The 23,897-nt window shown below is 44.1% G+C and overlaps 1 protein-coding gene across 2 annotated transcripts in view; it reads right to left on the bottom strand.

Annotated features, from left to right (window-relative positions):
* STK38L (serine/threonine kinase 38 like) overlaps positions 1 to 23,079 on the bottom strand; it is a 36,455-nt gene extending 13,376 nt beyond the window's left edge. Inside the window, exons 1-5 of one of the 2 annotated variants that reach the window (XM_081957368.1) lie at positions 22,920 to 23,079; positions 8,738 to 8,877; positions 6,645 to 6,696; positions 4,742 to 4,864; positions 2,960 to 3,043 (exon numbers count right to left, since the gene is read on the bottom strand). In XM_081957368.1, coding sequence (XP_081813494.1) covers positions 2,960 to 3,043; positions 4,742 to 4,864; positions 6,645 to 6,696; positions 8,738 to 8,871 — 393 coding nt within the window. In that variant the 5' untranslated portion in view covers positions 8,872 to 8,877; positions 22,920 to 23,079. Of the gene's footprint in view, positions 1 to 2,959; positions 3,044 to 4,741; positions 4,865 to 6,644; positions 6,697 to 8,737; positions 8,883 to 22,919 lie in introns of both variants that reach the window. The other variant, XM_081957367.1, reaches the window with a different exon arrangement.
* Positions 23,080 to 23,897: the final 818 nt, after the last annotated feature.

Consider the following 23,897-nt stretch of genomic DNA (forward strand, 5'->3'; position numbering starts at 1 on the left):
GGGTTTAACTGTGAGGTCCTTGGTGCTCTCTGAGTTGGGTTGTTTTCGTGGAAACGTTTCATTGAAGGGCAAACGCCATGGCCTTCTAGCACTGATGATGTTCCCTAGTTGGGTAATGAAGTGTCTACACAAAAAACCCACCAAGGATCCCACTGTCCTCCTCCTCCTTGTTGGGTCACGAAACATCTGCAAAACAACTAAGTTCAGAGAGCACAAAGGACCCCACAGCTCCTCCTTCTCCTTCTTGTATCTCCCTCCTTTCTAGCACTGATGATGTTACCTAGTTGGGTAATGAGACATCTGCAAGGAAACAAGCTCAGAGAGCACCAAGGACCTCACAGTCCTCCTCCTCCTCTTTCTCCTCCTCCTCTTTCTCCTCCTCCTCCTCCACTCCCTTCTAACACTGAGAATGTTACCTAGTTGGGTCATGAAACGTCTGCAAGCAAACCACCAAGCTCAGAGAGCACCAGGGGTACCAAAGTCCTCCTCCTCTTCCTCCTCTCTGTAAACCCCATTCCCTTCTAGCACTGATGATATTACCTAGTTGGGTAATGAGACATCTGCAAGAAAACCACCAAGGTCAGAGGGCACCAAAGACACCACAGGCCCTCTCTTCCTCCTCCTCCTCCTCCTCCTCCTCCTCCTCCTCCTCCTCCTCCTCCTCCTCCTCCTCCTCCTCCTCCTCCTCCTCCTCCTCCTCCTCCTCTTCTTCCATCCTCCATCCCTCCCTCCTTTCTAGCACTGTATGATGTTCCCTAATTTGGTAATGCACCATCTCCAAGAAAAGCACCAAGCTCAGAGAGCACCAAGGATCCGGACAAACCTGGAAGAGGATCTGAGATGGTCAAAAGACCTGCTCTTCTTCGCTGATGATCCTTGGAGCCCCTGCTGTTCCATTTTGACCATTTCTATTTCCATTATTTTGACACTCAACGCACCATTTTGTAAAAGCCTCTTAGAGCCTCGTTTGGGTTATAGACGGATGTTTAAAGGATAGTAAACAATATTTTTTTTCCTGCCAAAGAAAGTCAGCAGGAGACCACACCATTTTTCTATCCCCCAAAACAGATGGGTTTCTTTGAAGGCGTTCCAAGAAAACGAAGGAAGCACCAATTCTCTTGATAACCCTGGAATTTTCGCATGTCAGCTTGTGCTTAAGTTTCAGAGGAGGGCTTGGTTTGGGTCAATTTATACTGCCTGTTTCTGGACTGCAAGGAAGGAAGTGAGTTTGTTTTGTCTCCTAAACTTTCTCTACTCTTAACTTTTGAAAAACAGGAAAACTGAAAACAACCTTCCCCAGACGGAATGAAAAATCCAGCCGCCGAAAATGCAGCCTTCGGATGACATGGCTTAGAGAGAGAGAGAGAACAGCCAAATGGATTCAGCATTTATTCATTGTATGTCACTCTCACGTCTCATTTCGGTGAAAAGGAACACGGGGATAAAATGCATAAAACACAGAATATCAAATCTAAAATCTTAATAGGGAGATACAAACGTATGCAAATCTAAGTTGCAAATGTAATGTTTTACTTCGTTGGTCGCAGACGGAAAATCAGCAAAAACTTCATTATAGGCTCTATGTGGTTTCCGTGTTTTTTGGACTACAGGAGGCACCAAGATTTCGAAGAGGTAAGTAAGAAAAAAAAGTTTTTGTCCTCCCCAGCCCCCAGGAGCGCTCGGCAGGCTTCAGCAGGGCTGAAATGGGGGCATTTTTCCCTTCCCCTAGCCCTGCTGAAGCCTGCAGAAACCTTTTGGGGAGTGAGAGAAGGCAAAAACGCCTCCGTTTTTGCAAAAAAATGGCCCTTTTTAGCCCATTTTTCACAAAAATGGGATGCAGGGGTGGGGCTTCAGGAGGCCAAAAAATGGCTGTATTCGGTGTATAAGATGCACCAACATTTCCATGCTCTTTTGGGGGGGGGGAAGGTGCGTCCTATACTCTGAAAAATACGGTATGTCTTGGATATACTGTAGGTAGTTCTCAACTTACAACCACAATCAAGGCCAAAATTTCTAGTTGCTACGCTGGACAACTAAGTGAGCTTTGTCTCATTTTACGGCCTTCTTTGCCACTTTTGTGAAGCGAACCACCACCGTTGTTAAGTTAGTAACACGGTTGTTTAAGTGAATCTGGCTTCTCCATGGACTTTGCTGGTCAGAAGGTCACAAAAGGGGATTGCGTAACACACACACACACACACACACACACACACGGGACATTGCAACTGTCATAAGTACATGCCAGTTTGCAAGCCTCCTGATTTTGATCACGTGACTGTGGAGATGCATGCTCTGGTCGTAAGTATGAAAAACAATCATAACTCGGGTTTTCTTCAGTGCCGTTGTAACCTTGAATGGCCATGAAATGAATTGTCGTAAGTCGAGAATTACCTGTAGTTTTTTTTTCCTTTTTTAAAATTAAAGCGTTTTTTATTAAACTCTTTTTAATTTTTTCGATCCCATGGTCTGATTTAGTAATGATATTTTGATATTATAGGGGACATCTGGGCATCTACCAGGAATGGTGTGGGTGGCCTAGAGGTGGCGCTCTCGCCTCACAATCAGGAGGCGGTAAATTCGATCCTAGGTAGAGGCAGATATTTCTCTCTCTGGGCACAATGAGAATATATCTGCTGAACAAAACTCCGCTCTGGCGACAGGAAAGGCATCTGGCCAGTAAACCCTCTGCTAGCTCCATTCAATTGCCCAGACTCCACTCACAAGGGATTACAGGGTCATTAAAAGAAGATGATCTGGGCATCAACCACAACCAATGCAAATTCAGTTCGGTGTTGTCCATATCACACTGGGCTGGTCAAATCAGTCCTTGGTCAAAACAACTAGTCCCTAGTTAACAAATACACACATAAAATTCACCACAAAAAATATATGCCTTTTATACATTGTTTTGCAGGTGCTTTAAAGTTATATTTGGAAACCAAAAAAAAAGAGGACATACTTGCTCTTTTTCCAGCATGTCAGCTTTTCTCAATATCTTCATGGCGTAAATATGACCCGTATCTTTTTTCTGAACTAATCGGACCTGCGGATTTTAAAAAAAAGGGAGCTATGAATCATGGACTATAAAGTTTGAAGTGCTAATTCAAAACGAGCATGCGTAAAGTTTTCCTTTCCAGTTGTTCTAAAACTCCATGCAATTCTAAGTTGCATTAACAGAGGGATACAGTCAAGATCAAGGGAGGTACTAATACCACTCTATAAAGCCTTAGTAAGACCACAGCTAGAATACTTCATCAAGCTTTGGTCACCACACTATAAAAAAGTTGTTGAGACTCTAGAAAAAGTGCAGAAAAGAGCAACCAAGAGTCTAGAAAAAGTGCAGAAAAGAGCAACCAAGAGGATTAAGGAACCAAAGTCTAAAATATATGAAGAACAGTTGCAGGAACTGGGCATGGATAGTCTAGTGGAGAGAAGGACCAGAGTAGACATGATGGCAGTCTTCCAATATATGAGGGGCTGCCAAAGAGAGGAGGGGGCCAAGTTATTCTCCAAAGCACCTGAAGACCAGACAAGGAATAATGGATGGAAACTGACCAAGGAGAGATTCAACCTGGAAATAAGGAGAAATTTCCTGATAGTGAGAGCTATCAACCCATGGAACAGAAGTTGCCTTCGGAACTTGTGGGAGCTTTATCATATTTTCAAGAAGAGACTGGACTGCCATCTGTCAGAAATAATATAGGGTTTCCTGCTTGAGCAGGGGGGTTGGACTAGATGACCCACAAGGTCCCTCCAACTCTGTTAATCTGACATTTGCTTAAGATCCCTTCCAACTCTGTTATTCTATTATTCCTTCTGTTCTGGCCTTCAGTAACTTCATGGAGTTGGTTCAGTGATCCTGCAAAGTCATCAAGAAAACACACTGGGAAATATTGTACAAAATGTTTTATAGGTGGCATCTTCCCCCCACGAGGTCATCAAAAATAAATAAGAAACAATCTCCACAGTGTTGGAAACGTAACTCGGCTTTAGGATCTTTTCATCCTTTGTGGTGGTTATGAACAAAAGCCAAGGATTTTTGGCGCCAGATAAAGGTACGGTTGGAAGAGATGTTAGATCAAAAGGTAGATTTAAAACCAGAACTATTCCTATTAGGAATAATGAAAGAAAAATACAGTAAAGGAGTGACATATTTAATGTTGCATGTGTTAACCGCAGCCAGGTTGGTATATGCACAAAATTGGAAAAAAACAGAGATGCCCCCACCGAAGAAGAGGTAATAAAGAAAATTTTGATCTGTGCAGAAATGGACAGACTGACACTAGAAATCAAAAATAGAGAACGAGACAGAATATTATGAAATTTGGAACAAAATGTATCAAGGATTGGAAGTGAGGAAAAAGGAGTCGGAACAAAACAACTTTTGTCTGAAACGGTATAGGGTTTCCTGCCTAGGCAGTGGGTTGGACTAGAAGACCTCCAAGATCCCTTCCAACTCTGCTGTTGTATTGTATTGTAAAACATTTTGAGGACTCTAAAACTGGAACTGGATAATACAGAGATAAATATATAAAGGAGGATAGGGGATGCGTTCGTAAGATTAACGTAGCTATGTACAATAAGTAGAAATTGTATTTGTTGTTGGGTTAAAATATGTATGGAAATGACAAAGAAAGGTCGCTCTATGTCCGATGTTTTTTAATGTTTATTCAATTAAAAATATTTAAAATTTTAAAAAAGGAAACACACTGGGAAATAATTCTTCAGCCCCATCACTAACCTCGCCAAAGGCCCCTCTTCCGATCACTTTCAACGATTCGAAGTCATCCAGGCCCAGCCTCGTCCTCTTCAGCCTTAAAAATTCAGTTTCTTTCCGTGCGTGCTGAGATCTTCGAAGCTTTTTCTGTGGGCAACCAAACATCCTCTTTAAAAGACTGCCATGTTTTTGAGAAACGTTTCTAAACCACAAGATGGCATTGTATACTAATTTAACTCAAGGCTTTCCACTTTTTATGTGCTCCGGGCCAAAAAGAGAGCTATGTCTTGTTCCGGGAGCTCTGAACAAAACAAATTTCATCTTAAGGTAAAGGTTCCCCGCACATATATGTGGTAGTCGTTCCCGACTCTAGGGGGCGGTGCCCATGTCCATTTCAAAGCCGAAGAGCCAGCGCTGTCCGAAGACGTCTCCGTGGTCATGGGACTAAAAGCCGGAAGGCGCACAGAATGCTGTTCCCTTCCCACCAAAGGTGGCTCCTATTTTTCTACTTGCATTTTTTACGTGCTTTCGAAATGCTTGGTTGGTAGGGAGCTCATTCCATTACGTAGCGCTAGGGATTCGAACTGCCGACCTTTCTGATTGACAAGCTCAGCGTCTTAGCCCCTGAGCCTTCTTACATACAATCTCATCTTACATTGATATAAACAACAACTATAATGTCAAGCAAGTCCTAACGTCATAATTTAGGAAGAAATATGACCGTTGAGTCCCAGCAATAATTAATAACTACATATACTTTGGAGGAAGTACATATATACCCTTGTTTTTCTTATTAAACATTAATATATTTACAATACAGTGATAATTCATTCTGTAATATATATATATATATATATATATGGCTGTCATAGAAAGCAATGTGTTGTTAAAACTTCCACAAATGGTTAGCTGTTAATTGCACCAAAGGAGAAGCTAACTTAGTTTAATCTGATTATCATAGTTTATGGCTTGTGTATTCCTGGCAGAAGGACTGCTAAGATTTTAATATTTTAATTTATTTGAAAAATATAGGTAGTCCTGACTTACAATCACAGGTCCCAATGGTCTTAAATTAAGGATTATGTGTGTACATAGAGGAATATGTCTGTATATACGTACATGTATGTATGTATGTATATATATATGTATGTATGTATGTATGTATGTATGTATGTATGTATGTATATATACGTGTGTGTGTATGAGGAAGCTACGTAGCCTGTAAATGTTAAAGTCAACATGACATAAATGTTTTAACACAGGAGCTCTTACTACTATTTTACTATATTTATCTACAAAACAGTTATCACACTGTAAGGTAAAGGTAATATAAAGGTAAGGTAAAGGTTCCCCTCGCATATATTTGCCAGTCGTTCCTGACTCTAGGGGGCGCTGCTCATCTCCGTTTCAAAGCCAAAGAGCCAGCGCTGTCAGAAGACGTCTCTGTGGTCATGTGGCCGGCATGACTCAATGCCAAAGGCGCACCGAACGCTGTTCCCTTCCCACCAAAGGTGGTTCCTATTTTTCTGCTTGCATTTTTTACATGTTTTCCAACTGCTAGGTTGGCAGAAGCTGGGACAAGTCACGGGAGCTCACTCTGCTACATGGCGCTAGGGATTCGAACCGCTGAACTGCTGACCTTTCTGACCGACAAACTCAGCGGATTAGCCTCCGTCACACTGTAGTTCCTTTAATAGAAACCATGTGGTGTATATATGAAAATATTCTGAACTTTATTTTTCCCCCTTGCTGGTCCTTTCCTCCATTTACCGCTTCCTTCTGTTGACTTTTTTGGCCCGATGTTATTAAAACAAACACACACACACACACACACATTTTGCTTGCAAGTTCCGAATCACTAAGGATTGTACCAATCCTTAACAAACAAAAGTATAAAAACTTTCAGCGTCACGAGTGCCTGAATTACCTCTTCGTCTGCTAAGCCTTCTTTCTCCATGGCTACTTCTAGTTTCTTCTGCCTAAATTGGAGGTACAAATGACATATTATGAAACAAAACATATTTTTTTTTGCATGCCAAAACAACTAAGACACAAAGACAGGTTTTCCCCTGTGCCATTACTCAACTAAAGACACAATTCCCACAGCACTGTCTTACGCCTAGGGATATCTAACCATGTAGTATGACTCTATTATTATGATGATGATCTTTCTCATCTTCTTTCCTATTACCTACTCCTATTTGTATCTTATGACTCTCATTTTGTTGCTTGTATCTTATGATTTATGACTCCGTTGCTTGCATGGATGCTGAGAGCATCTGAATCAAATTCCTTGGGTGTCCAATTACTCTTGGCCAATAAAGAATATTCTATTCTATTTTAGAATTGAAAAAGAAGGTTATTTCACCTCAAACATGGAAACCTGGGTCCAAAGTCTGAGTTGCACGACACAAGGCAAGTTAATAATTATGGAAATCACCACTAAAGGGAAGAGAAAAATCTTTCTTATTCCAAAATTCTTTCCCTGTTGCATTATCCAATTTCTCATCCTGATCTCTTTATTGGGAATTGAGACAGGTGGGGGGGGGAGAAAGGGGTTTATTTATATAGACAACCTGGGTAAGAAATTTTCCTGATCATCCAAGGTCAAGAAAATGGAAAGAGACACATTGCATGATTCAAGCGTCACATTAAGCCATGGTCCAGCTCTCCATGATGGTTTGAAGGAACGCAAATGGGCTGCATCCATTCAAACCGAGCAAGTCGTATCGTGGCTTAGGGCGACGTCTGAACCCAGCCATCATAGTCTGTCCTGGGGTTTCCCAACTTGGCAACTTTAAGACAGGAGGACGGAGGGACTTCAACACCCAGAATTTCCCAGCTAACTCTTCATGCACTGTAAAAGTCTAAACTGCAGGATTGGCAAAGGTTAAGACGATCGTGGCCAAGCCCAGATAAGGTTGCAGCTGGCAAACACGGTGTAAGATAAGCTTTGTCAACAGAAGTATTTGCAGAGTAACAACGGTCATGCCCAAGAACAAAACTAGCTTTGGTCTTCTGGTTAAGGAAAGACTACAAGAATTAACATTATAACCTTACACACAATTCATCTTCATTTAATGAACTCATAACCCTTTGCGGGATGGACTCTGGGCAACTGAATGGACTGAAGCTAGTAGAGTGCTTTAAAGGCCAGATGCCCTTCCTGTCGCCAGTGCAGAGTTTTATTTGGCAGATAAATTCTCAGTGCGCCCAGAGAGAGAAAACATTACACACTATTCTCCACAATTTAAAGAAAACCCCATCGGTACAGATTTCTCTCTTTTCGCTGCTTAAGTAAAGTCTCTTCGGAGCTGAATTCATCTCCTTGTAACTTCTCAGACCCGCCACAGGTAGTCCTCAACTTATGACTGCAAGAGAGCCCAAAATTCCCATTGCTAAGCAAGACAGTTGTGAAGTGTGTCCTGCCCCCGTTTTACGACCTTCCTTGCCACAGCTATTAAGTGAGTAATGTGGGTGTTGGTGTCAGAAGACTGTGAGAGGGGATCATGGGACTTTGCAACTGTCGTAAAGATGAACCAGTTGCCAAGTATCCAAAATTATTATTTTCCCTTGCAGATGTTTCGTTACCCAACTAGGTAACCCCATCAGCATTAGGGTTAGTTGTCGTCGTCGTCCTCCTCCTCCTCCTCCTCCAACCCTTCTCCCTTCTAGCATTGATGATGTTCCCTAGTTGGGTCATGAAACGTCTGCCAGACAACCACCAAGTTCAGAGTGCACCAAGGATCCCATGTCCTCCTCCTCCTCCTCCTTCTTCTCCTCCTCCTCCTCCTCCAACCCTTCTCCCTTCTAGGACTGATGATGTTCCCTAGTTGGGTCATGAAACGTCTGCCAGAAAACCACCAGGCTCAGAGAGCACCAAGGAGTCCACAAATGTTCATTTTGGGTCCCACCAGGCCATTCTTCACTCCGCCTAAGGATGTTCCCAGCAGCAGATCCCCGTACAACGTCTAACCCTCAACTGAGAATTGCCATTAAGCAGGACGGGGCCTGGTCTACCTGGTTTCTCTCTCTTCATGCTGCAAGATGAGGTTACTGTAGAAGTTCTCCAGCGTCAGCTTGGCCACCGTGACTCGCTCCCGGGTGTGGTTGCTCATAGGAGAAGACGTCGGAGCCGCGGCAGTCATTGCCATAGTAACCTGCACTGAAACGGAGCCCATAAAATAATCATTAGTCAACGGAATAAAAAGGCTGCCTCCTCCGTCTTCGTCTCCTCCCAAACCCACGGTGGGAAATACGGAGTTTCTTCCAATATTTGCTTGGCAAGGGGGCACGTTCTCTCGCTCAGCAGCCACCACACCTCTGGCCATTTGAAGGGAATAACCCAGCCTGAATCATGCAGGAAGCAATTTTCTTTAAAAAGTATGTTTTATTAATACATTTTTCTTATTATACATAGAACAGAACAGAATAGAATTCAGAATAGAATAGAATAGAATAGAATTGAATTGAATTCAGACTAGAATAGAATTTAGAATAGAATAGAATAGAATAGAATATAGAATAGAATGGAATGGAATGAAATAGAATGCAGAATAGAATAGAAAAGAAAAGAAAAGATGAAATAGAATAGAATGGAATGGAATAGAATGCAGAATAGAATAGAATAGAATAGAAAATATGAAATAGAATAGAATGGAATAGAATGCAGAGTAGAATAGAATAGAATAGAATAGAATAGAATAGAAAATATGAAATAGGATAGAATGGAATGGAATGCAGAATAGAATAGACTAGATAGAATAGAATAGAATAGAATAGAATAGAATAGAATAGAATAAAATAAAATAAAATATGAAATAGAATAGAATGGAATGGAATAGAATGCAGAATAGAATAGTTGAGAATAGAATAGAATAGAACAGAATAGAATAGAATAGTTGAGAACAGAACAGAATAGGAAAAGGAATAGAAATAGAAATATAGAATAGAATAGAATAGAACAGAATACAATGCAATACAATTCAGAATAGAAAAGAATAACATTCCAACTCTATTATTCTATTCTATTCTATTCTGAATTCTATTCTAGAGTTGGAAGGGATCTTGGAGGTCTTCTAGTCCAACCCCCTGCCTAGGCAGGAAACCATACACCACTTCAGACAAACGGTTATCCAACATCTCCTTAAAAATACTTCCAATGTTGGAGCATTCACAACTTCTGGAGAGAAGTTGTTCCAGTGATTAAATTTCCTAAATAAATAAATAAGTCACTTTTTTCAGTGCTGTTGTAACTTTGAATGGTCTCTAAGTGAACTGTCATAAGTCAAGGACTATCTGTAAACATGGCTTCCTTTCTTTGGATCAATCAACTGCCTTTCAGAGCTAGTTTTGACTCGTCGCCAGCTGGCAAATAGATCTCAATGCTACAAGCTGAGTTTGTGGTTGCTGTTAGTTGCAAAGTCGTGTCCGACCCATTGTGACTCCATGGACAACGTTCTTCCAGGCCTTCCCATCCTCTACCATCCTCTGAAGTCCATTGAAGCTCACGCCGGCTGCTTCCATGACTCCATCCAGCCACCTCCTTCTCTGCCGTCCCCTTCTTCTTTTGCCTTCCGTCTTTCCCAGCATGAGGCTCTTCTCCAGGGAGTCCTTCTTCCTTCTCATGAGGTGGCCAAAGTCTTTGAGTTTCCTCTTCAGGATCCGGCCTTCTAAAGAGCAGCCAGGGTTGATCTCCTCTAGGACTGACCGGTTGGATCGCCTTGCAGTCCAAGGGACTCAATGCAGGAGTTTTCTCCAGCACCACACACTGAGTTTAGCTCCCAAATAGTCCATTTTATGCCAATAAAATCATCATGAATATAATAGCCTTGTATTTAAACATGGGCCGCCTAGCCACAGCTGAGAAGTCATGGCATTTAACAGCCCCACGGAGTTGTTTTTGAAAAGTCGCCTGGAAGAATACAATTCTCTCTTCTTCTCTCGCTGGCTCGGGAATCTCGCCGCTGCCCGGCGTCAAATTTGCAAAGCAGGGACTCTCGGATACAACTAGAATTGATAACTCTTCCTCAATTATTATTTGTTTTTACGGGAGAAGGATGGAAAGCATAACCCTGAATGAATCGGGGACAGTTTCGTAGCGCCCTGGAAGGGATTGAATTTCCCAAACTGTTTTTTTTTTTTAAATTATTATTATTTTCAGAGGAAGCATCTGCAAAAGCATGACTCGCATTTTAATTCATAAGAGGGAGCAAGGGTTATATAAGGAGACCAGCGTGCCCTGGAGAAAGGCAATTTAGGGTTTTCGAAGCTTGTCCCTGTAGGCACAAACACACCCGGGCTCCCAATTCTCCCGTTTGAGAAGCGTTAGAAGTATAAATTGTGATTTTCCTCCAAGAAACGGAACAGGAGGATAATCAAAAGTAGGCACGCTGCCAAAGATGACTCGTAGACAAAACCGATTTGTCTACCACAAGGCAAAGTCTGTCCCCTTTAGACAAAAAAAAACAAGAATAGGACAACTCTTTCCTTACAGCAGGACGTAAGATAACCACCTCTTGGGTGTTGCTCAGACGTAGACATAACAATAGCACTTATGTAGTGCTTTGCAGCCCTCTCTAAGGGCTTTACAGAGTCAGCACCTTACAATCAGGGTCCTCGGTTTACCGTGCTTGGAAAGACAGAAGGCTGAGTCAACCTTGAGCAGGATCGAACTCCTGGCAGTGGGCACAGTTTAGCCAGCAATACTGCATCCTAACCACTGCACCACCAGGAAAGAGAAGGAGAAAGAGAATAAGAGGGAAGGGACGGAGGGAAGGAACGGACGAAAGGGAGGAAGGAGGGAGGGAGGGAAGGAAGGAAGGAAGGAAGGAAGGAAGGAAAGAATTCCAAGTAATACACTCATAGCAAACAGAACTCCGAGGCAAGCAGATTCCTCAAAGATCGGGTTTATTGGGCATATCATATTGGCACAAACTGGTGAAAGCCGACTCTGAGGGTTCCCACGGTTTTCACCTAATTAAATGTAAAAAAAAATTCCCAAACAATCCATCACATGGTCCAATCGAGGTGCGGTCCAGTTGCTTGGAAACTTCACTCCTCCTCTCTTCCGTCACCTGTGGGAAGGCCCTTGGTTCTCAGGGAAAACTATTTTAGATTGGCTACAAAACTCCAACTATCTCTATTCCCCCCCTCCCTATACCTAGCACCATTGTGGAGACACTGAAGTCTCTAAGGTGGCCTCAGTCCGGCCAGTTTCAGGGTTGACAGAAGGAAGGAAGAAGGGAGGAAGGGAGGAAGGGAGGAAGGGAGGAAGGGAGGAAGGGAGGAAGGGATAGCTATAGCACTTATATACTGCTTCACAGTGCTTTAGAGTCCTCTCTAAGCGGTTTACAGAGTCAGCTTATTGCCCCCAACAATCTGGGTCGGAAGGCTGAGTCGACCTTGAGCCAATCAGAATCGAACTCTTGGCAATAGGCAGAGTCAGACTGCTATACTTCATTCTAACCACTGCACCAGTCCTGGTGTTCAATCTCAACTTAAGACCACAATTGATCCCAGCAGGTTTAAGGGGCTGAGTTGGCCGGCGGGTGGGGTGAAAACTTTGCAACTGGGAGAAAAATGCTACCAACTCAAAGAAAACCGCTTGCCAGGCTTCCCCCTTCGCACGCAGCCAGTTACCGCTGCAACTGTTCCAAAACTCACAGGTTGTGCTTTCTAAAAGGAAAGAGACAACATGGCTTACTGTTTGGGTTCCCCATCTGCTGTCTGTTTTCTAAAGGTGCCTCTCCAAATTCCACACAACCTTGTCTACCGGCAGCTCTTACTAACCCACGAGGATGTTCGATCAGGAAGACGCAAAACCAGAATGTGAGCATTTTCTGTCTAAATTCGTGCTCTGACCCAGCTCCCCAAACACGACAGATCCTCTGTACTCGAAGCAATGAATCTTTTATTTGGAGCGCCAAAAGTTTCTCTCTCACCGCAGGCTAACAAGTCCGTCCAGCAGGGAGATGAATAGTTGTCTGACACTTCTGTTCATCTCCGCCCCCTGCCTTTGATCCCCAGAGCTAGGGTAGGGCTTTGCTAGCAGCAGTGACTTTTCCATCTCGAGGACCAGCCCATAGATTTCCACTGCTCTCCTCTCCTCTGCCTTCTGCGCATCAACGCATCAGGCACTGGGCCCAGCTGTTCCTCCTCTTCCTCATCAGCCACCCCCAGACTTGGGGGCTGTTGACTCTCCCTCTGAGGGCTGATGGACACCCTCCCTCCCTCCCCCCCCCTCTCTCTCTCTCTCCTGACAGGCCACAACAATACGGATTAATTTAAATATGGATATTTTCAACGGCCTAAGGGACTGCACAAGAAGTCTTAAAGGACATGTCCACCATGCCATCTTTGACCTATTCTTCTTCCAGATTTTGCCCAGTAAAATAGCCCCCACCCTTCCAAAGAAATTAGGTATACAGGCAGTCGTTGACTTACAACAGTTTGTTTACTGAACATTCGAAGTTACGACAGCACTGGAAAAAGTGACAAACAAGCATTTTTCACATTTACCAACCAGCATTTCCACGACCCCACAATCAAGATTCCGAGGCTTGGCACCTGACTCATATTTATGACGGTTGCAGTGTTCCCAGGGTCACGTGATCCTCTTTTGCGACCTTCTGACAAGCAAAGTCAATGGGGAAGCCAGATTTACTTAACAACAGTGTTACTCATTTAACAACTGCAGGGATTCACTTAACGAACAGGGCAAGAAAAGTCTTAAAATGGGACAAAGCTCACTTAACAAGTGTCTCACTTAGCAATATAAATTCTGCTCAATTGCGGTCGTAAGTTGAGGACAACCTGGAATACAACGCAATATAAATGGGAGAACATACGGAACAATAGACTAAAATTTACATTACATTATAGCTTGAAAGAATCTTTTAATAAAGCGATGTATTTTTGGTGCTTGACTGCCAGATAAAGTAGCAAAAATGTATAAAGTGATTTTTAACAAGTGCTGGAAATGTAGTAAAAAATCCAAGTTCGTTTTATCGTATGCGGCGGTCCTGCAAATATGTGAAAACATACCGGATAAAACAGAACGATGACAACGCAGAGAATATTTAAGATACAACGATGAACGAAACCCGAATATTTTCTTTTAGGTATGATAGACAAGTCAAATTGATAAAAAAGTTTGGGGGTGCGATCCCTTTCTCGTGGGGACGGCTGCAACGATTGTACTCGCCAAACATTGGAAAGGAAAAGAGACGCCCGAAAAACGGAATTTGAAATAGACTGAATTGAAAGGGCAAAATTTACTGCTTTGATTAGAGATAATGGATTAGATAGCTTTATAAGAGACTGGAAACCGTTTGTGGACTTTCTACTCGTTAAGTATAATAACAGACGGTTAACCCATTGACTGCTTTTTCTTCTTTCTTCGTGTATGTGTGTTTGTGTGTGTGTGTGTGTGTGTGTGTTTCCCTAAAAATAAAACCAATCTTACATTAACTTTTTCTCAAAAAGATGGATTAGGTCTTATTTTCAGGGAAACGAAGTACTCAATGCGTCCATCCAGCTGACAACCTTAACTGGGGCTTACTTTTGGGGTAGGGCTTATATTACGAGCATCCTGAAAAAATCATGCTGGGGCTTATTTTCCAGCTAGGTCTTATTTTGGGGGAAACATGAAGGAAGAAGAAAAAACAGTCAACGGGTTAATCCTCTGTTATTATATTTAACGCGTAGAAAGTCCATAAATGGTTTCCATATCTATATCTATATCAGGGGTGAGTTTTAGCTTCTTTTACTGCCAGTTCGCTCAGGGACACGCTTTGGGCGGGCACGTACTTTGGGCGCATGCATGCTTGATGCGCGCAATGCGTGCATGCGCAGTAGTCAAAAAATTGCTTCTGTGCATGCGCAGAAGCAAAAAACAAGGACGGCGTCCACCTCTGATCTATATCTATATTTATAGTTATAATGTCTGTCTGTCTGTCTGTCTGTCAATCTATCTATCTATCTTCTCTTAACATCTCACTTTACAAAAAGAAATTTTAGGCTCAATTGTGGTCATAAGTCAAGGACAATTGTGGTCAAAAGGACTGCCTGTATGTGACCGAAGTAGGAACAGACATAGTAATTTGAGGATATTCCGTTGTGTAACCATGCCTTTAGAGTTGTTGCAGTAAAAAGTTATTTTGGGTTGGAGTTTCACGCCTCTGGGTGGAAAAAAAAGGAATTCTTGTTTTTCCTTTTCATATTGACCTCCCTGGATAATGAATGTTGAAGATGTTTTTTTCCGTCTCAAAGCCAGAGAAATGTTTCCACAAACGAAAGGGGTTCTTCAGAAAACAACAATCTTTTCCTTCTTTGGGCAATGCAGAGTTTGACCTGTGGCCACAACACAGGCAGGTGCAGGGACTCACCCACAACAATGAATCACACCAAGGGAAAGGACTGGGTGACTTCATCCCATCAGTCTAAGCCTGGGCTGACAATCTCAATGCAAGGAAGCTGCACCCAAAGTCTAGATTAACCAGACTTGCTCCAGGGAAAAGTTTCGTCAGCTACTAAGCCAAATAAGGAATTAATTTAGTGCAGACAGGTCATACGTAATGTTTTGGCCCGATGACTTTCCCAGACTTTAGTCATAAAAGCAAAGTTCCTTAAAATAACGTTTCCCGGAATACATTCAACCCTGACTGGAGTATTAGAAAGAGTTTCAGAAAGCTAAGAGGAACCATGACCATTTTATCTGAAATTTCATTGCAGGCTTAGCAAGAGACTAGAAGCAAGAGATAAATGGAAAAGGAAGTCTACCGTGTTTTCCCCAAAAATAAGACAGGGACTTATTTTCTTTTGACCCCCGAAATAAGCACTTGGTCTTATTTTCGGGGAGGTCTTATTATTTTTGAGGTGCAGGAGGCGGCGAGCGTGGCCACCTCATGGCTGCAGCTGTGTTGCAATATTTTCAGGGGAGGGTTTATTTTAGCGCATGTGCTCAAAAGTCCAATGGGGCTGATTATCCGGGGAGGTCTTATTTTCGGGGGAAACAGGGTACGTTTTCTGCAGCTTCAACTTACGAGTTGAAAAACCAGGAATGAATCTCCTACGCTTTATTCTGCCTAGATCCAAACAAACCACAACCTATATCAGTGACGGATAACCGTTTTGGCCCCCCGAGTGCCGAAATACAATGCACGCACGACCCCTTCTGGGTGCCCTTCCCCTGTGCCTGCCCGTGCGACCATCCCATGTGTGCCCTCTGCATGTGCCCCATCCCCGTGCGTGCATATGCATCTCCCACAGGCACCCCACGCTTGCGCAGCAGACCCGAAAACCAGGAGGCAGGCTTGCACACATGCACGGCGCAACTGAGCTGGGGCAACGGCTGGCGTGTATGCAGAGAGGAATCTGCCTGCCACCTGTGCCATGCGTGCCATAGATTCGCCATCACATGTATTATAAACATAGAAATATATTTGTGTATTTACAGGAAACACACAAATATACTGTATTTACTGTAAACACACCAAGAGATTGTGTGGCTGACCTAACTTGATACAAAGGCAGAGAAAGAAGGCAGTCAATAAAAATAAAATTACCTAGAAAAACCAGAGGCGATTCCCGCAGCTAGAAAGATGGGTCATGTTCAGCCTTAGAAGACTGGTGTGCGATAAACGTCTTAGGAGAACTCCTATTAAACTTTCAGATCGATGTTAGAAGAGATGCATTCGGGGTTGAAATGTGGGGTCTTTTGGTGGTCTCAAAGACCCCAGAGGAGTTCGCATTCCAGATCGCTCCCAGGTATTTTAGATCCCAGCTCCCATCAGCCCCAGCAAGGATGCCCCATGTTCAGTGAGGAACAATATGTTATAAATCATCCAAGTTGCTGGATTGGAAAACACAGCTGTCTAAACAAGCCAGCCATTCAACTCCTTTTTTTGTGTGTGTTCTGCTAATATTTGTAGCTCAGGGTTGAAATGAGGGCAATCCTGAACAGCAGCAACTATGGAGATTCTCCATCATCCAAGTCATGGTGTCCCAAAGGTGCTTTTTCAAAAGGCGTTTGGACTTTCTTGGCTTTTCCTTGAAGGTGTTTCACTTCTCATCCCAAGAAGCTTCTTCGGTTCTGACTGAATGGTGGAGAATAGAAGGATTTATGTTCCTTGCAGACAGCTGATCATTTGCATCCTTTTAGAGAGTCCTTGAGGCCACCTGGAGGTTTCTCTTTGTCCTCAGGGTCACCTGAGTGGTGCAAATGGTTCTTGTAGTCTTTTTGGAACACAGTTGCTTTCTGTCGTTCCAAAGTGGTGACCTCCAAGAGGCCTCCATAACTCTCAGAGAGAGTACTAACGACCAGACCACTGCAAAGGAATATAAATCTTTCCATCCTCTACCGTTCAGTCAGAACTGAAGAAGCTTCTTGGATGAGAAGCGAAGCATCTTCTAGGAAAAAAAAACAAAGTGAAAAACCACCTTGGGGACATCAGTAAAGGCCAATGGTGCCTTGTAACACCTTACACTAACAAGTACATTATGACTTAGGTTTTTACAGACCACACAGACGTACAGTATCATCTGGAAGTTTATATAGTTTCTTTCTTTGAAATAAAGAAAAATAAAGATATATCTGGCACTGAGGATTTAAAACTGGTTCTAGAAAATGTGGATATTAAAGAAGTGGGTCCTTGGTCGAGATTGTGGGGATGAAGCAGATGTTCTCACACACACATACGCACACAAAACCCTTTTGATGAACGAGGTTGAAAAAAGACAGGGGGAAGTCTATTATTCTTATTAAAATGTATAAATGGATCTAAGCAGCATGACGTAAGATTGCGCCTGATTTCACAACCTTTTTTTTTTTTTGTATAACATTTTTTATTAGATAAACATTAAAAACATTGGGCATAGTGCAATATTTCTGGCATAAACATTTCCGTATAGTGGTTAGATCTCATAACAATGATTTTAACCTTTCTGCTGCAGGTTGTTAACCCCAAATGAAGTGTTGTAAGTTGAACTCTAACTGTACACGCAACTCTTTCAAACCTGGTTGTGATTTAAGAGGAAAAGCGGTAGAAACCTGATTCTTAACCACAGAGCCACCGTTTTACTTCGCAGAAGATTAATATTCAGGCTTCAAAATGCAAATTCCATCGTTCTACTTCTGAGAAGGCTAATATTGAAGGCGTCCAAACCCAAATTGTTCAAAGGCAAGGGCTGGGAAGAAAGCTTTCAAACAAACACACAACAGCGGTTAGGCTTTTGTTAGCCAAACCTGTGCATCGTACACACACCTAAACACAAGAGGCATAACCTGATTCACTTTTTCTACTCATCTCAAGCGACATAAACCACCGGACGTTTTCCAACTGCTGTTTGGCATCTGCTAAAAGTTCATTATATTTCCTGTTTTTAGCTCCTTGGAATGCCGTCGTCCATAATGCACTTTTGTCTCTCGTTGTTTCGAACTATTCTGCTAGCAACCAATACTTTTTATCGTAGAAACCTGCGCTGAATTCCAGGGCCAGAAGATGATTTTATTTTTTAAAAACAATCCTCAGTAAAAGAAAAGAAAAAAAGTCAACGCAATCGGACAAACCGTGCTAAACGAAATAGGAGAGACTAGGAGGGGGGTTACTCAGGGTTTCAGGTAGAAAGGATGTAGTTCTCAGTTTATAACCCCGATCTCTGCAGTTGTTAAGTGAATCACACGGGTGTTTTGCCCAAACTGGTAACGGAATCGCAGGTGAGCCTGCCTACCCACACCGGTTCTATGCTCTCCTATTTAGGCATGTTTTTTAGCCGGGCGCATGCATTAAAGCTGCGCATGCTAGCAAAGCCCATGTGTCTAAGGCTGGGCACATGCGCGAAAGGCACACATGTGTGGGGCAAACAGGTGGTAACGAAATGTGCAACCCAATCCAGCTTTCTGCGTTGATGTTGCTTATTGCTGGAAGGTTGCAAGTCAGCTTTCATGGCTAAGACGGGACTAGAACTCCCTGCCTCCTGGTGATTGGCCCAAAGTCACCTAGGCGGTTTTCATGCCTAAAGCAAGACTAGAACTCCCTGCCTCCTGGTGATTGGCCAAAAGTCACCCAACTGGCTTTCACGCCTAAGGCGGGACTAGAACTCACCCTCTCCTGGTGATTGGCCTAAAGTCACCCAGCTGCCTTTACGGCTCAGGTGGGATTTGAACTCATGATCGTCTGCTTTCTAGTCCTGTGCCTTAACCACTAGACCAACCTGGGTCATTAAAACTTCTCTTTTCTTGTTTCGACCCTGAGCTGCAAATATTTCCCTTTATTGTCTTGTTTATTTACGGAAATCTTACTTAGAAAGAAATATAATTCTTCCTGCATCCGACCCCGAAATGCAGTCATACACCACAATTAAAGAGGTTTTTTTCCCCCCTAACGGTTTGTTTCATTTTTGCCAATCCTGATTTCCAAAGATATGTAAAATTTCCACGCAGTCAACAAAACCAGACATTTCCCTACACAATGCCCCTTGATTCTCTCCTTCTGCGCGATGAATGTTGCGTTCCAAATAATTCTTCTGTTTCTTTTAATGCCTCAGTTAGCTGAAAATCTTTGTGGATACACAAATTAAAACATTTCACTCTTTTGGAAATAAAGAAAAAAAAGGCAAGGAAAACAACATTGGAGTGCAAAATAAAAAATGTTTACACAACGGCTTCCTACACGCACATACTCTCTAAACAACCATAAATTCCTTGCATTTATAAAGCCCGATGTAACACAAACACACCTAAGTCCTCGACTTAACGACCGTAACAGAGCCCAAAATTCCTACGGCTAAACTAGACAGTTGTTAAGTGAGTTTGGCCCTGTTTTACAAACTTTCTCGCCACTGTTGTTAAGGGAGTCAATCCTGGTAAGTCATCCGCTCGGTTGTTAAGTGAATCTGGCTTCCTTGGTGACTTTGCTTGTCAGAAGGTCGCAAAAGGGGACAGGACATGACCGCAGGACATTGCAACCGTCACTAGTACATGCCAGTTGGCGAGCCTCTGAATTTGGATCAGGTGACCACGGGGATGACGGAAGGGGTTGTAAGTGTGAAACACGATCCTAAGTCCCTTGTTTCAGTGTCACTGTAACTTCAGACGGTCACCAAATGAAGAGTTTATAAGTCAAGACCTCTCTGTCAAACCAATTCATAATTATAGTGAGACAAGTTATCACTAAAAGGTTTAATCCAGGCGGCTTTGCAATGAAACCAAAGATATGGGTAGTGCTCGACTTACGACCAGGGCTGAGCCCAAAATTTCAGTTGTTAAGGGAAACATTGAACCGGGTTTTGCCCTGTTTTCTGACCTTTCTCTCCACAGTTGTTAAGTGAATCACTACTGTTGATAAGTTAGTCACTCGGTTGTTAAGTGAATCTTGCTTCCCCGTGGACTTGGCTCCTCAGAAGGTCGCAAAAAAGGGGATCGTGTGACCCCAGGACACTACGACCGCCGTAACTATGAAACGGTTGCCAAGTATCTGAATTCTGATCACCTGACCACGGGGAGGCTGCAAAGGTCGTAAGCGTGAAAAACGATCCTAAGTCACGTTTTTCAGTGCTGTTGTAACTTCGGTCACTAAATGAACCGTTGTAAGTCGAGGACTGACTGCAACGCAGGAAGTGACATCAAGGTTAGTGCTACGTCAATCAGTATGTCATATAACACGAGGCATAAAAATCCTTCCAAACTTTTTCATATTTAGGCAGCCCAAATAAAATTCCTCTAGGGAGGTTAACAAATATCAACAAATACGACGCCAGCAGATCCAACTTTTTCTTCAGAACACAGGCAGTCCTCGATTTACGACAACAATGGAGCCCACTGCTAAGCGAGACCGCGGTTAAGTGAATTCTGTCTCCCCCCTCCCGCTTTATGACCTTCCTTGCCAGAGTTGTTAAGCGAATCGTTGCCATTGTTAAGTTCATCACACAGTCGTTAAGCGAATCTGGTTTTCCCGTGGACTTGGCTTGTCGAAAGGTCGCAAAAGGGGTTCACGTCTCGCACACACCGCAACCGTCATAAATGCGAACCGGTGGCCAGGCGTCTGAATTATGATCACGTGATTGTGCGAATGCTACAATGGTCTTCACTTAAGTGTGAGAAACGGTCATAAAGTCACTTTTGGTTGGTGTAACTTCAAACGGTCACTAAATGAATTGTTGTACGTCGGAAGAGATGAAAGAGATCACTCTTTCTCAGTCTCAGCTGCATGAAGATATGTGGATTTCATTTCCCAGAATTCCCCAGCTGGGAGGAAGTCCACATCTTTTTCAAGTGGCTGAGGTTGAAAAAGACTGGGATGGATAGATGGATGGATGGATGGATATAGATGGAGAAACGCTCTAGCTGGATAGATGATAGATAGATAAGACAGACAAACTGATATATAGATAGATGACAGACAGACATAGAGGAATGATACATAGGTAGGTAGGTAATTAGGTATGCAGGCAGGTGGATGGGTGAAAGGATAGATAGATGACAGATGATAGATGATAGATGATAGATAGATAGATAGATAGATAGATAGATAGATAGATAGATAGATAGATAGATAGATAGATAGATAGATAGATAGATAAGATAGATAGATAGATAGATAGATAGATAGATAGATAGATAGATAGATAGATAGATAGATAGATAGATAGATAGATAGATAGATAGATAGATAGATAGATAGATGAATAGATGGATGGATGGATGGATGGACGGACGGACAGATGCATGCATTCTCAGAGTGTTGTGGACCACCTGCAGCCAGGGGAGTTGGCAGCAGATTCGGACAGTGAGGAGGTTGGGGAGGAAGATGGGCCAGTCCTGGAGTCTGGGGAAGGCTCTGATGAGGGCTCTGTGTCGGAGGTAGAGAGGGGGCCAGGGCCATCTGACAGTTATCAGCTGCCTTCGGAGTCAGACATCAGTGGGGCAGAAGAACAGTTGGAGCCTGTTCCCAGTGTGCACATGCAGAGAGCTGCCAGACGAAGGGAATAGCTAAAGAACAGGGGTTGACTTGGGAGTAAGGCCACAGGTGGACGATGAATGGCCCCTCCCAGAGGAAATAAAAGAGGAGCAAAAGGGGAGTGGAGTTTGCAGGAGACAATTAGTTCACTTAATTGGTTCGTGACAATCCGAGACTCCTTGGCAAGTTCTGCAGAGATCGGCCTGGCAGCTCTCCAAGCCAGAGAAGGTCTGTGACTGTAAATCCTCCCTTGAAAGACTTTGCTGGATGGGAATGAGCAGAATTCACAGGAAATTAATAAAAGGGTTTTGTTGTTGTTGTTGTTGTTGGATCAAGGAGTTTGCTTCATGGTCTTGGGAAGCCTCGGTCAGAACACAGACGCAAACAACCAGTCCCCAACCAGAACCTCCCCCCCCCCTGCAAATAACGAGAGGGAGGCCAACCACCCAACTGCCACCAACGTCTCTCCTCCACATCTGTGCCAGCTGGAGGGTGAAACGGAAGGTGGTGACTTGACACAATCGCCTTCCCTGCCATGCCTCGCTGGCTATATATAGTTCTTGGCTTCCATTTTAACAGAGTGGGGGCAGGGGAACCGTTTCCCAACAACCGGCTGCAGGAGGAAGTTCATCGCTTAAGCATCCTTCATCCCCGCCCCCGGGACCGGTCCATCTCCTTGCCGGGACCGGGAGAGGAGGCCAGGCATCGCGCCTTGCTTCCTTTTCGCTGGCGCACTGGGAGGAAGGCCCCGTTGCCCACCCGCTTCAGCCAGCCTGGAGTCCAGAAACCTTCCTGGTCAGGCAGTCTCCCCCGTTTGCCCCAGTCGCCAAAGCCCCCCAAGCGCTCCGGCGCCGGCCGCATCCTTCCCAGCTGCGCCAAAAGGAAGGACCCAGAAGGGCGCACGGGATACGTCGGTTGCGCTTCGCTCCGGACAGCCTCCTCCTTCCTCCCTTCTTCTCTTCCTTCTCCCCCTTCTCCTCCTCCTTCCTTCCTTCTCCCTTCTTCTGTCCCTTCTCCTGCCTGGAAGGACCTCTTCCCACCGGCCCCAGGGCTTGGCCCGGCGTCATCTAGCGCTTGGAAGCGGGCGCAGCGCTCCTGCGGGCACCCGGTTGGAGACGCGGCTTTGGCACCTCTGGAGCGCGCCTCTTCTTCTTCCTCCTCCTCCTCTTCCTCCTGCTCTGCTTTTGCCCTTGTCCGGGCAATTGACTTTGGCTGAGAGCATCACCCCATCCATCCCCACTCACCTCTCCGCGTCTGGCCGGCTGGCTGCGCCCCGCGCCCTGGCTGCGCTCCCCCCGTTTGCAAGCCGGCCGCTTCCCTCTCCTGCACCTCTGGCTCGCCCGGGAAGGGAAGACTGAGCGCAGCAGCGGCGGCGGCGGCGGCGGCGGCGGGCTGTTTACTAGCCGGTTCTCGCGAGAGGAAGGAGCCACGGCCCCCAAAGTGGGGGGGGATGGGGAGAGGGAAGGAGGGCCGCCCGCCGCGGCCGCCGATTGGCTTCCCGCCGGAGGCTGAGCCCCGCCGTGCTGAGACAACGCCACGTGGGGAGGAGGGGATGCTGGTTGCGGGGCCGGAGATTGGAAGAGGATAGAAAGTGTGGTCCGCCGCGGACTTTTGCCCCTCCCCACTTTGGAGAGAGAGAGAGAGAGAGAGAGAGAGAGAGAGAGAGAGAGAGAGAGAGAGAGAGAGAGGACAGGGAAATAGAGAAAGAGAAAGAAAGGAAAGAAGGAAAGAAGAAGAAAGAAAGAGAACGCAGCAAAAAGAAAGAACGAGAGAAAGGAAGGAAGGAAGCGAGCGAGAAAGAAGGAGAGAGAGAAAGAACAGGAAAGAGAGAAAGCAAGAAACAATGAGAAAGAAAGGAGACAGAGAAAAAGAACGAGAGAATAAGAGAGAACGAGAGGAAGTAGAAAGAACGAGAAAGAAAGAGAGAAATCAATGAAAAAGAAAAAATGAAGAAAAAGAAAGAAAAGAGTGAGAAAGAGAGAAAGAAAGAAAAAAGAGAGAGAAAGAATGAGAAAGAAAAAAGAACGAGAAAGAAAGCGAAAATGAGTAAGAACGAGAGAAAGAAGAGAGAAAGCAGTGAAAAAGAAAGAGAGAAAGGAAGAAAGCGAGTGAGAAAGAGAGGGAGAAACAACAGGAGAGAGAGGAGAGAGAGAGAGAATGAGAAAGAAAGAAAAAGAATGAGAAAGAAAGCAAGAAAAAATGAGAGAAAGAACGAGAGAAAG

Source organism: Natrix helvetica, assembly GCF_964273705.1.
Source record: "Natrix helvetica genome assembly, chromosome: 6".
NCBI classification, from domain to species: domain Eukaryota; kingdom Metazoa; phylum Chordata; class Lepidosauria; order Squamata; family Natricidae; genus Natrix; species Natrix helvetica.